The 13,396-nt window shown below is 49.2% G+C and overlaps 1 protein-coding gene and 1 pseudogene across 1 annotated transcript in view; one reads left to right on the forward strand and one right to left on the reverse strand.

The window, feature by feature from the left end:
* EMILIN2 (elastin microfibril interfacer 2) overlaps positions 1-13,396 on the reverse strand; it is a 54,865-nt gene that overhangs the window by 25,270 nt on the left and 16,199 nt on the right. Inside the window, exon 3 of the mRNA XM_070452705.1 lies at positions 3,380-3,555. Coding sequence (XP_070308806.1) covers positions 3,380-3,555 — 176 coding nt within the window. The remainder of the gene's footprint in view (positions 1-3,379; positions 3,556-13,396) is intronic.
* Positions 1,104-1,478, forward strand: LOC110132815 (ubiquitin-ribosomal protein eL40 fusion protein-like; annotated as a pseudogene).

Consider the following 13,396-nt stretch of genomic DNA (forward strand, 5'->3'; position numbering starts at 1 on the left):
TGGGGCAGGAGGTTAAGAGATACACACTACTATGTCTAAAATATATAAGCCACAAGGACATACTATACAGCACAGGGAAATACAGCCATTATTTTGCAATAACTTTAAATGAAGTATAATCCATGAAAATACCGAGTCACTTTGTTGTACACCTATAATTAATATTGTAAATCAACTATACTTCAATTAAAAAAAAATTGTAAGAGGTTAAAGCAATTACTCCTGAGAAGAAGGGAAACTAGGGGAGAAAGGGAATCACTGCTTTTCCTAATAGTCCTTATATTATAAAGCTATTCAACTCATTAAACTATATGTATGCTTAAACTTTTACAAGATAAAAGCTAAAACTAAACAAAATAGAAATAAACTGTCCACTATGGTCCAACAAGCCCCCTCAGAGTCCCCATCAGAGCACAGATTGTGCTCTGTTATAATTCCTTTTCTAGTGTCTGCCTTGACTTTTTCTCCAAAACACCTCAGTATAGAGACTGCAGATCTAGAAGCTCAATAAATATTTGTGGGATGAATGAATTTTTCTTTAACAAAAATATATATGCAGATACAGAAAAGAGTGCTGTGTTTTACAGTAAAATGTTAACAGTATTTCTCATTTGGTGGTAAGATTAGGTGTACTTCCCCCCGTCCTTCTTGGCCTGGCTCTGCAACATGCAGGATCTTAGGTCCCCAACCAGGGATGGAACCCAGGCACCCTGCTACAGGAACACGGAGTCTTAACCACTGGACCACTGGGGAAGTCCAAGATGATGTGTACATAAATATTTTTCCCGTATGTTTCAAGTGAAAGTAAAAGTCGCTCAGTCATGTCCGACTCTTTGCAACCCCATGGACTATACAGTCCATGAAATTCTCCAGGCCCGAATACTAGAGTGGGTAGCCTTTCCCTTCTCCAGGGGATCTTCCCAACCCAGAGATTGAACCCAGGTCTCCCACATTGCAGGCAGATTCTTTACCCGCTGAGCCACAAGGGAAGCCCCATATGTTACAAACATTCTTTAACTGGTATGCACTTCTTTTGTAATAAAAAAGTTATTTTAAAATCTGTTTTTCAGGTCAATGGTGGCAGCCGTGCAGCAGAGGCAGAGATGCAGATCTTTGTGAAGACCCTGAAGGGCAAGACCATCACCCCTGAGGTCAGCCCAGTGACACCACTGAGAATGTCAAAGTCAAAATCCAAGATCAGGAAGGCATCCCGCCCGACCAGCAGCATCTAGTTTTTGCCAGCAAACAGCTGGAGGATGGGCTGTGCTCTGTCAGACTACAGAATCCAGAAAGAGTTCACCCTGCATTTGGTGCTTCGTCTGTGAAGCGGCATCGTTGAGCCTTCCCTCTGCCAGCTTGCTCAGAAATACAACTGAGACAAGATATCGGCTGCATTACGATCACCTATAGCCTCGGCAGTCAACTGCTGCAAGAAGCATGGCCACACCAACCTGCGCCCCAGGAAGAATCTCAAATAAGGCCGCTCTGCCGGCTTCTCTGCCCACAGGGCAGCCTCCTGCCTGTGGCCCTGGGGCTCAGTAAAGTTTCCCTTTTGTTGACTGAAGCAATAAAAAAAATAATAATAATAATAAATAAAATCTGTTTTACAGAGAATATTGAGAAACATCACTAGTTTCAAAACTGAAAACACCTCATCAGAAAATATAATCATTTAAAAATGACTTAAACATCTAACTCATAAGAAAATCAATGGCAACCCAGTCCAGTACTCTTGCCTGGAAAATCCCATGGGGTCGCTAACAGTCAGACATGACTGAGTGACTTTACTTTCACTTTTCACTTTCATGCATTGGAGAAGGAAATGGCAGCCCACTCCAGTGTTCTTGCCTGGAGAGTCCCAGGGACTGGGGAGACTGGTGGGCTGCCGTCTATGGGGGTCGCACAGAGTTGGACACGACTGAAGTGACTTAGCAGCAGCAGCAGCAGCAGCATAAGAAAATCTAAGTTTTCTCACTGAACTTTAAAAAAGAAGAAAGATAAAGTGATGTAGAATAAAATGTCAAAATATTTTTGTCCATAAAAGTCAGCCTCTTGGGGACTTCCCTGGTGGGCCACTGGTTAAGATCCCACACTTCCAATGAAGGGAGCAAGGGTTCGATCCCTGGTTGGGGAGCTAAAATCCCACAAGCTGCACAGTGTGGCCAAAAAATTTTTAAAAGTCAGTCTCTTAAGTATTAGTTGCTCAGTCATGTCTGATTCTTTGCAAACCCATGCACTGTAGCCTGCCAGGCTCCTCTGTCCATGGGATTCTCCAGGCAAGAATACTCGAATAGGTTGCCATTCCCTTCTCCAAGGGATATTCCTAACCCAGGGGTCAAACTGCTCCTGCACTGCCAGCAGATTTTTTACTGTCTGTTAATGTTATACTTAAAAGCCAAGGTGGAAAAAAATACAATTAAAAAAAAAGCCAAGGTGGGACTTCCCTGGTAATCCAGTGGCTAAGCTTCTGTGCTTCCAACTCAAGGGGCCCAGGTTCAATCCCCGGTCAGGGAAATATTAAGAGGTTCCACATCTTCCAATTAAGACTCAGCATGGCCCCATAAGTAAATAAGTAAATGAATATTAAAAAAAAAAACCCAAGGTGAAAATTATCATTGCTTTCTAAACTATTCATTGAGTTTGTGCTACTTCACTTAAAAAAAAAAATCAGAAGCAAATTAAGAACAACCTCAGTGGAACCTTCTAACTCTGGGCTTAGCTTTGCAAATGTGCTCACTGCGCTTGATCGCTTCAGTTGTGTCTGACTCTTGCCACCCCATGGACTGGAGCCCAGCAGGCTCTTCTGTCCTTGGGATTCTCCAGGCAAGAATACCGCGGTGGGTTGCCATGCCCTCCTCCAGGGGATCTTCCCGACCCAGGGACTAAACTTGTGTTTCTTGTGTCTCCTGCACTGCGGGCAGATTCTTTTACTGCTGAATATCTCACCCCAAACAGAATGAGAATGATTCTATTTCTCTATTTCCAAAAATAATAATAATAATTTTAGCGTCTTCAAATTCAGGCTTAAGGAAGTTTGCACATGAAAACAAAAGTAAAAACAAACCAGGCATCCTTACATCATTACATGAGCATCTCTTCTGTCTCTGCCGCAGGCCACACAAGGCTGAAAACCAGCCTCATCTCCTCAAAGGTCTTGGTTTTCACAACCAGCTGGCCCTAACAAAGCAATTTATTTTTTAAAAGTTTGTCTATTAAAATCTCTACTGCTTCCGCACATCAGTGTGTGTGCCACGTGCCTCCTGCAGGCATACGGGTGTGTTCCTGGAAGCTCTGGGAAAGCCCCGCATGTAACTCACGAAGCCTGGAGTTGGAAGGAGCGGCGATAAGCAGGGCTGAGCGCAGGAGGGCAGTGAGTTACCTGTGGGTTTCTTCAAGCTGTTGCGGGGCCGAGCGGGCGTGGGGCGGGGCATCCTCCCAGGGTCTCTGGGACCTTCTTGACAGTTTCCCCCCCTGAAGCCAGGGCAGCACCTCCATTCCAACTGCGTCACCGTCTTGTACCTGGTGACATACCTGGGTCTGACATTCACGCGATACCTGCCAAAGAGCAAGGTGGCATCTCTCGTTACTGGCTGCTGTGGCAGACAACCTGGCCCTCCTGGCTGCACCCAAGTGAAGAGGCCCCAGGTCACTGCTATCTGCAGGCTGACCCAGAGGGGTCACCAGTCTTCTCCAGTCCGGCCTTGCCCCCCACCACTTTCCTCCATCTCTTGGATCCACCTGCCCCCAGCTCCCCTCCCTCGAAAGGCTGGAGAAAGAGACAAGTCAGAAAACCTTGGCCCATGACTCTCATTGAGAGTGCAGAGAGCGTTAGTTGCTCAGTTGGGTCTGACTCTTTGCGGCCCTATGGACTGTAGCCCCCCAGGCTCCTCTGTCCATGGGATTCTCCAGCAAGAATACTGGAATGGGTTACCATGCCCTTCTCCAGATCTTCCTGACCCTGGGATCGAACTGGAGTCTCCTGCATTGCAGGCAGATTCCTTACCATCTGAGACACCAGGGAAGAAGGTGTGACTCTCACTGGATGTGGACATTTTTCAAAAACTGGGCTTTCACTTCACTGATGAACTTCTATTTGACAATGGCTGCCTGGTGGAGATTCTCCCAGGTCAAGTCAGGCCCATTTGGCTCGTGTTTTACACAAACATGCCTGGCATCCTCGCCTCCCACACCCCGTGTATTTATCTCGGCACCTTCTTTCCTGATACCTGGCAAAGGGAGCGGTGAGCCTCTGCAGGCCCACTTCATGCTATTTGTGTTGAGATCTTGGTGGCTCAGATGTTGAAGAAACCACCTGCAATGCAGGAGACCCAGGTTCAATCCCTGGGTTGGGAACATCCCCTGGAGGAGGAAGTGGCAACCCACTCCAGTATTCTTGCCTGGAGAATCCCCAGGACAGAGGAGCCTGGCGGGCTACAGTTCATGGGGTTGCAAAGAGTCGGACACGACCAGGCGACTAACACTAACTAATGCACACTTGTGCATCACAGAGGCCCTGGCAACAAGCTGGAAAGTCTGTCAGACCCAGGGCTGGACCTCAGCCCAGGGCAGAGAACTGATCCAGGACCACTGGGCGCCCAGGGAGGCCAAGCCGGAGTTCACCCCCAGGGACCCTGCTCACAGCACAGAGGCGAGCAGCTCCTCGCCCACCTCGGCTTCTCCTGCCGACAGCAACCCCAGCTTTCTTGATCCTCGGGTCAGCTGCTCTTCACGTCTAACCCCAGTACCAGCAGCCAGCTCCCTTTTCGGGTCTACAGGGGTCCTCGAGCCAGCCAAAGGACTCCGCCTCTGGCCCTGGCCTCATGGCAGGTGGAGTTCAAAGTCACATTCCTGAGAGCATCACAAGTGGCTGAACGTCACGGACTTCGGCACCCCGGCTGAGGGGCCGAGCACGACACGGAGAACCGCAGGAGCCAGGCAGTCCCCCCAGGCCAGGACGGATAAGGCGACCCTGCGGAGCTCTCGGGGGCCGGCGACAGCGCTGCCGGGCGGGAGTGACCCCACGCCTGGCTGACCGCCTCACCTGGTCTTGAGGGCACGGTTCTCAACTTCGGCCGTGTGTCACACTCACCAGGGACCTGTGACAGACCGCCCGTGTCTGGGCCCGGGCCTCAGAGGCTGTTATGACTGGACCCTGATGCAGTCTGGGTGTGTGGATTTTGAGATGCTTGGGTGGCAGCCTTTTCAGGAAAAACTGATGAGAAAGCCCAATAAGTAAAACAGAAAAGAAGGGCTGCTCAAGCAGTTGGGGGGAAAGGGTGGAAAAGCAGAGGCAAAAGCCCCCTCCTCGGCCCTTAATTCTCATTCCTCCCACATCCCCCATCGAGGTCCCACTGGAGACATCATCCCCAGCTCACAGATGGAAAAACAGAGGCTCAGAGAGGTTAAGTGACTCCTCCCAATGGTCAGCAAGGGCCAGAATGCATGCATGCTCAGTCACTTCAGTCATGTCTGACTCTTTTGCGGCCTCATGGACTGTAGCCCACCAGGCTCCTCTGTCCACAGGACTCTCCAGGCAAGAATATTGGAATGGGTTGCCATTCCCTTCTCCAGGAGATCTTCCCAACCCAGGGATCAAACCCGGGCCTCCTGCATTACATGTGGATTCTTTATCCTCTAAGTCACTAGGGAAGCCCCAGGAAGGGCCAGGACTGGCTTTAAACACATGTTCTCCCCTGCACCCACCATGGCGCTCCCAGCATGTGGAAGCCATGGGTCTCCCTGGCAACTGCCCTAAATTCAAAGCCACCCCACCCACTCTGAGATGTTCCAGAAGGCCCCACAAGCTGGGTGAGAAGACAGCCTGAGCATCTAATTCGGTCCAGGTACACTCCTGCCCTCTCCCTCCACCCGGCACCCCACCTACCCAAAGCATCTTCTCTGTGGCCCCAGAAACTACAGGAAAAGAAAGAAAAATCCTATTTCATTGTTTTGCTCAAGCACAGCCTAATGCTGGAAAAATGTGTGATCTCAGGAAAACCTGGTTCCTCTGAGCATTTAGGATTGAATGTGAAAATGGGTTTGCTCCGGGGTTTTGTTCGTGTGCCAGGCGATGACAGCCTATAGTAAGCCCTCTGACCACAGCTGAGCCAGGAGGAGGGACTCTGATGCTGGTGGACGAGGGACAACCCCCACCCCACCCCACCCCATCCAACCTGAGCCGGGGGCCTTAGCCCCTCACAGCCCAAGAAAGTGCTTGGTTCTCCAACATACTTCATTCTTCTCCCTGAAGGGAGTGATGATTTTGGAGTCAGCTCCTAAGTTAGGAAAGCTCCCTGGAGTGCACGCCTTCTTCTCCACCCACCCCACTCCCATTGCTATAGGGTTTCTGGTTTCAATGGACTTCAGATTGGCTGCGTCTCCCACCAAGTTTCCAGCCCCAGAGACAGCTGGAAGCCATCAGGGGCCACCTCCACTGTGGGAAAGCTCACTGCCACCTCCCTGCACAGGAGGATACAATGCCCAAGGCATCTGCGGGTCCCCAGGCCTCTGTTGGGGGGAGGGGATGTGATGGGGGAGGTAGGGATGTTTGGTCCCACAGCATTTCTAGGGTATCTCCAAGAAATGGGGTTGCCACTTCCCCAAGGGCAGCCAGGGGGCTCCCCAGAGGGTGGGGAGGCCCCAAGTAGGACCCCCAGGCCTGCTCTGCATCACCCTGGCTTCGCAGAACAGTATCCCCTGCAGGGAGCTTTTAAGAAAATATTTTATTACTTATTTATTTGTGGCTGCTCTGGGTCTTTGTTGCTGCACACAGGCTTTCTCGAGTTGCAGTGAGTGGGGCGGGGGTGGGGTGTCACTCTCTAGTTGTAGTACACGGGCTCATCTGGCCTGCACCAAGTAGCATCTTCCTGGACTAGGGATTGAACCTGTGTCCTCTACATTAGCAGACAGATTCTTATCCACTGTACCACCAGGGAATTCCCCAGGGAACTTTTTAAATATGCCCAGGCCTTTATCCTCAAAATTCTGATTTCACTGGTCTGGAGCAAGGGGTCCCCAGGCGTGTGTACCTTGCGAAAACTCCCCACATAATGGCTGAGCACAGCCAGAATTGAGAAGCACCCCAGACTCCAGCAGGGAGTGAATGGAGCCCCTGGCCTGGTGCTAGTTTGATGCTCCATACACATTCACGGCATCAGCGAGCTGCACCCAGCTAGGGCGGCCGAGGATGGCCTGCAGCCAAAGGGACAGAGTCACGGCAGGCGGGGCTGGAGCCTTGGCTCCCATCCCAGCCCCGGGTCAGGACTGGAACAGCATTCTGTGCCCTGGGGATCTCTGACCAGCTGCCTCAGGCCCTCCTGGGGGCAGGGTTGGGGGCAGGGAGGCAATGAGCTGCCCCACAGCCCCACCTAACTCCCCTCCTCTCCTCTGAAGTCCTTTTGGGTTTTTTTGCAGGGGAGGGTGAGACAAGAGTTCACCATTTTTACAAGTTCCCCTGGGTCAAGGCACCAGATGAGCCCAGGAGATGCTAACAAGAAGGCAGGTGGAAGAAAAGGACTAGAAAAGTTGACTCAGAACTCAGGGACCATGTGATTGGAAATATATCCCTGTTAACACACAAGGGGACAAAGTGACTGTGCCTCCATTTGATGTCACCCCCATGAAGATGCCTTCCTAGCAGGAGAGACCTTCCCTCACCTGCTTCCAATTACACTTGAATTTGCTCATCCAGAATTCATCCTTCTCCCACAGCCCAAAGCCCCAAGAAGGCAAGAACGCCTGGTGGCTCTGTTCCCCACAGTGTCCCTGTTCTTCACACTGTCCTACTGTGCTGAATAATTAACTTATTAATTGCTAATCAATAACTGATTGATCAAACAATTAATTAATGATACTATGCCCACCTTTGACCAGGTTTGGGAGAGTCCAATGTCTATACAGAAAAACCCAGAGTGGACTTCTCTGGTGGCACAGTGGATAAGAATCACCTGCCAATGTAGGGGACACAGGTTCGATCCCTGGTCGGGGAAGATTCCACATGACACAGAGCAGCTATGCCTGTGCACCACAACTACTGAAACCCGTGGTGTCCTAGAGCCTTTGATCCAGAACAAGAGAAGCTACTGCAATGAGAAACCCGTGTAACGCAACTAGATAGTGGCCCCCTGCTCGCTGCAACTCAAGAAAAGCCTTTGCAGCACTGAAGACCCAGCACAGACAAAAATAAATAAAAATTCAAAAAACAAAAGTTAAAGCCCCAGAGTGATCGATCCCCAGGTCCCACCCAGAAGAAGTGGCTTCCTGAGTCCTGTTGTTGTTTAGTCTCTAAGTCAAGTCTGACATTTTGCGACCCCATGGACTATAGCCCACCAGGCTTCTCTGTCCATGAGATTCTCCAGGCAAGAACACTGGAGTGGGTTGCCATGCCCTCCTCCAGGGGATCTTCCTGACCCAGGGGTCAGACCCGCATCTCCTGCACTGGCAGGCGGACGCTTTACTGCCAAAGCACCAGGGAAGCCCCCCGGAGTCCTACCAGAACCCCGTCAAGCCCCAGGGCCCACAGTCATGGGAACAGGACAAGACTCAACACCAGAAGGTGAGCCAGCACTGTGCTTTCCAAGAAGACAGCTGTTATCTGGGGCAGCTGTTTAAATATAAACTGATTAAAATTAAATTAAACCGAACATCTAGTTGCTCAGTCACACTATCCACATTTCACATGCTTTGCAGCCACAGTGTTAGATAAACAATGTTAACGTCTCCACCACCACAGAAGGTTCTGTAGAACAGGGCTGGCCAAGACAGTCACAAGATTGTCAAGGGAATAGCAACAGGCCCATGTCTAGCTGTTCATCTGATTTCTCCTCCCGTGTCCCCAGCAGCAAGTGGAACACATGCTCTTGAAATAACCACCCGTCACTGGCAGAGGACCCGTCACACAGCGGCCGCACACGGTACGGGTCCTTCCCCTGCATTCCGTGTTTACCTGTGTTTTACTTTACACTCCACACAAACTGAAAGCCCGGCAGGTCCTGGGAGACACTCACTTGACTGGGATTTCTCCCAAGAACAGACTTTCTAGTAAATTCCTCTCCGTCCTCCAGACACTGGCTGGCCCCAAAGAACCTAGAGCCAGCTCTTGTTGCTTCATTCCACATGCATGGCTCCACAAATGATCATTCAGAATGGGACAGATGATGGAGAAGAGGCGCTTCCTCCCCCAAGTAGGGAGCACCCAAGTCCGGGGAAATCACCTCTTCCCCTGGAGCAGGAGACGCAAGTTCAATTCCTAGGTCAGGAAAATCCCCTGGAGAAGGAAATGGCAACCCACTCCAGTATTCTTGCCTGGAAAATCCCATAGACAGAGAAGCCTGGCGGGTCACAGTCCATGGGGTTGCAAAGAGTCGGACAAGGCTGACCGACTAACACTCTCACTTTCTTTCACTTTCCAGGGGCAAGGAAAGTCCACACATGTAAACTCGAGAAGTCATCTCCCAGTTTCGAATGCACACCCAGGGCCGATTTGGGTGTCTGACGCTCAGCTACTGCTCCAGGTTTTCCATAGAGCAGTTCAGGCCAGCCACAGCAATTCCGTTTTTTTGTTTGTTTGTTTTAAAACTGTGGTTAAAATACACATTACCCACAGTTCACTGTCTTGGCCATTTTTAACAGCACAGTTCAGTGGCACAAGTACATTCACAACGTTGTACAAACATCACCACCACCATCAACACCATCTACAGAACATTTTTATCACCCTAAACAGAAACTCTATACCCATATTAAACACTAACTCCCAGCCCCCACCTCCCTGATGTTCTAGGGCCCGCCTGTGACAAACGGATTTTTTCTGTTTTTTGTTTGCTGTCCTACCAATCAGTGAATAATTAAGTGAGCCTTTTATTGAAGTAGCAGTTTGCCAAAAGTAAATGCTATGGAGGTTGTAGAGTTTGAAGCTGGAAGGGATTTCAGAACTATGTGAAGGAAAAGGGGTTCTGCACAAGCAGAAGTACTTCCCGTCCAAGTCCACTGTGTCCACGGATGATCCAAAAGTCGGCCATTTGAAACCGTGTGCATGGACAAGACGGGCTAAGGAAGTGACTCTGATCCCCACGTCCCATCTAATGCGATTGTCCACATTGGGAAAAGGGCCCCCCGGCCCGCCACAAGACAGTGAGTGAAGGAACCAGAGAGCCTTCCTCCAGGTTAAAGCACATCACCCACAGATCAGGATTCACATACACACACTACTCTATCTAAAGTAGACAACTAATAAGGACCTACAGCACGGCACGGCCTTCTACTCAGCACCCTGCAATGGTCTATGTGGGAAAAGAATCTAAACAAGAGTGGATATGTGTACGTGTATAACTGATTCACTTTGCTATATAGCAGAAACGAAAGCAACACTGTAAATCAACTACACTCCAATACAAATTTCTATCACAATCCTCACCTTTTTCTGCTATATAACACATTTCTAATTAGATCCCTCCGTGCAGAAATTAGTAACATGAAAGTAAAGAAATGCTGAATATTTTACTTGACTCCTTAGGTGGATCCATCTAAGTTTTAAAAGTCAAAAGGCTTGGGCAAATATATTTCTGAAATACAAAATGTACCTAATGGATCTCGAAGTCAGATTGATGAGCCCTGATTAAAACTGGATTACAGGGCTTCCCTAGTGATTACAAGTTCACCTCCTGACACAAAGGACATGGGTTCGATCCCTGGTCTGGGAAGATTCTATATATCTCAGAGCAACTAAGCCCGTGTGTCACAACTACTGAGCCCTTGTGCTTAGAGCCCCATGCTCCACAACAGGAGAAGCCACTCAATGGGAAGTCCAAGCAACACAACTCAAGACTAGTCTCTGCTATCTGCAACCAGAGAAAGCCCAAGCACAGCAATGAAGACCCAGCACAGCCACCAAAATAAATAATCTTAATAATAATAAATAAAAAATAAATCAAATTACAATATAGCTTTGTACATTTCTTAAATCACAGCTCTTAGACCAAAGCAATGTGTTGAAAATGAAAGTGTACATATAGGAGATTGTCTCTTTCCCAAGACAAAGAAGATATTTGCTGTTGTTCAGTTGCTCAGTTGTCTCTGACTCTTTGCAACCCCATGGACTGCAGCACGCCAGGCTTCCCTGTCCTTCACTATCTCCCAGAGTTTGCTCAAGCTCATGTCCATTGAGTCAGTGATGCCATCCAACCATCTCATCCTCTGTCATCCCCTTCTTCTATTGCCTTCCATCTTTCCCAGTATCAGGGTCTTAACTAATGAATTGGCTCTATGTATCAGGTGGCCAAAGTACTGGAGCTTCAGATTCAGCATCATTCCTTCCAATGAATATTCAGGACTGATTTCCTTTAGGATGGACTGGTTGGATCTCCTTGCAGTCCCAGGGACTCTCAAGAGTCTTCTCTAACAGCACAGTTCAAAAGCATCAATTCTTCAGTGCTCAGCCTTCTTTATGGTCCAACTCTCACATCCTACTGGGAAAACCATAGCTTTGACTATATGAACCTTTGTCAGCAAAATAATGTCTTTGCTTTTTAATACGCTGTCTAGGTTTGTCAAAGCTTTTCTTCCAAGGAGCAACCGTCTTTTAATTTCATGGCTGCAGTCACCATCTGCAGTGATTTTGGAACCCAAGAAAATAAAGTCTGTCACTGTTTCCATTGTTTCCCCATCTGTTTGCCATGAAGTGATGGGACTGGATGCCATGGTCTTTGTTTTTTTAATGTTGAGTTGGCCAGCTTTTTCATTCTCCTCTTTCACCTTCATCAAGAGGCTCTTTAGTTCTTCTTTGCTTTCTGCCATAAGAGTGGTGTCATCTGCATGTGCTAAGTGGCTTCAGTTGTGTCCGACTCTTTGTGTCCCCATGGACTGTAGCCCGCCAAGCTCCTCTGTCCATGAGATTCTCCAGGCAAGAATACTGGAGTGGGTTGCCATTCCCTTCTCCAGGGGATCTTCCCGACCCAGGGATTGAACCCAGGTGTCCTCCATCTCCTGCATTAGCAGGTGGGTTCTTTACCACTAGTGCCACCCAGGAAGCCCATCATCTGCATATCTGAGATTACTGATATTGATATTTGCTGGAGAAACCACAATTGTAAGCGGTTTCTTTTCCTGTTTCCTTTTGAAGTAATTTCCTTGGGTACTTAGGATGGCAAGTTAGAGTTCAAGCCCTAAAATCCTCTTTATTTTATGCTCTGATCATACAGCAAATAAGTAAAAGTTTTCCACAACTGATCACCCTTCTTAACCCTGAGGACAGAACACGTTCCAAGACAAAGTCGACTGGAGAGATGTCCAGTGACTCAGCCACCAGGCTGTCCCAACTCAGCTGCAATCGACAGTCAAGTGTCACTTTCAGATTTACTATAAGAGCGGGGGTGCCTTCTCTGAGAGCAGACTCTCATTGCTAAAGATGACATCATCTCCAAGTGCAGGGCGCGCCCAGCAGCATGAAATACAGCTTATACGTGTGTTCCAAGGAGTCCACATTCTTAGCTTTAACTTCTTCACTTGGGGAAATACATGACGGAACACAAGTCCACAGTTGGGTAGCGGCCAGCAAGTGTGGGGGGCCCCCAAGACCCAAGTGCAGCCCCAGCTTTCTGGAGGCTGAATAATCCAACATTAACAGAGGCCCACAATACCCTAAAGAAATTCTTTGGGGAGGGGCCAAAGCTGCAGCAGGCTGCTGTTCCCACTACAGCCTATATGATTCCACTTCTCAAAGCCACATCCCGTCCCCTGATTCATGGAGTCAGGACCAGAGAGCGGCGGTCTCCACCCCATCCCTCCCCATGCGCGCAGCCCCCAGGTTCCCACGGTGTGGACACAAGAACAGCTGCAGCCTCAGCCTTTGGCGTGATGCTGAGCCCAAGGGTGATTTTCTGTGGTTCAGAAATCCAGATCTTTTGTCTCAGAGCCGCTGAATAACTCTTGTGATTATTTCCTCTTTTTTTTAAAGAGGAAGCATGATTTCCTCAAATTCTCCTGCAGAAGTCACAATAATTTCAAAAGCTTTTCTTCCATGTCCTTTGTCTTGTTGGGCAACCTCCCTCCCTCAGCTCTGGTCACTCTGCTTTCTCGTCTCTCTCGGCTTCCATGTCTGCCACCGCCCTTCACCTTGCAGCTGCCCAAGAGGTATCCTCGGTCCATTCAGTCCTCCGGCTCAATCGACCATGGATTGAAAGTATTCATGGAAGGGCTTCCCTGGTGGCTCAGTGGTAAAGAATCTGCCTGCCAAGGCAGGAGGCGGGGATTCCATCCCTGATCTGGGACGATCCCGCACAACTTGGAGCAACAACTACTGAGCCTGTGCTCTAGAGCCTGGGAGCGGAAACCGCTGAGTCCACGTGCTGCAGCTCCTGAAGCCCGAGTGCCCTAGAGCCTGTGCGCCACACCGAGAGAA

The sequence above is a fragment of the Odocoileus virginianus genome, chromosome 22, assembly GCF_023699985.2.
Source record: "Odocoileus virginianus isolate 20LAN1187 ecotype Illinois chromosome 22, Ovbor_1.2, whole genome shotgun sequence".
In the NCBI taxonomy this organism is placed as follows: Eukaryota; Metazoa; Chordata; class Mammalia; order Artiodactyla; family Cervidae; genus Odocoileus; species Odocoileus virginianus.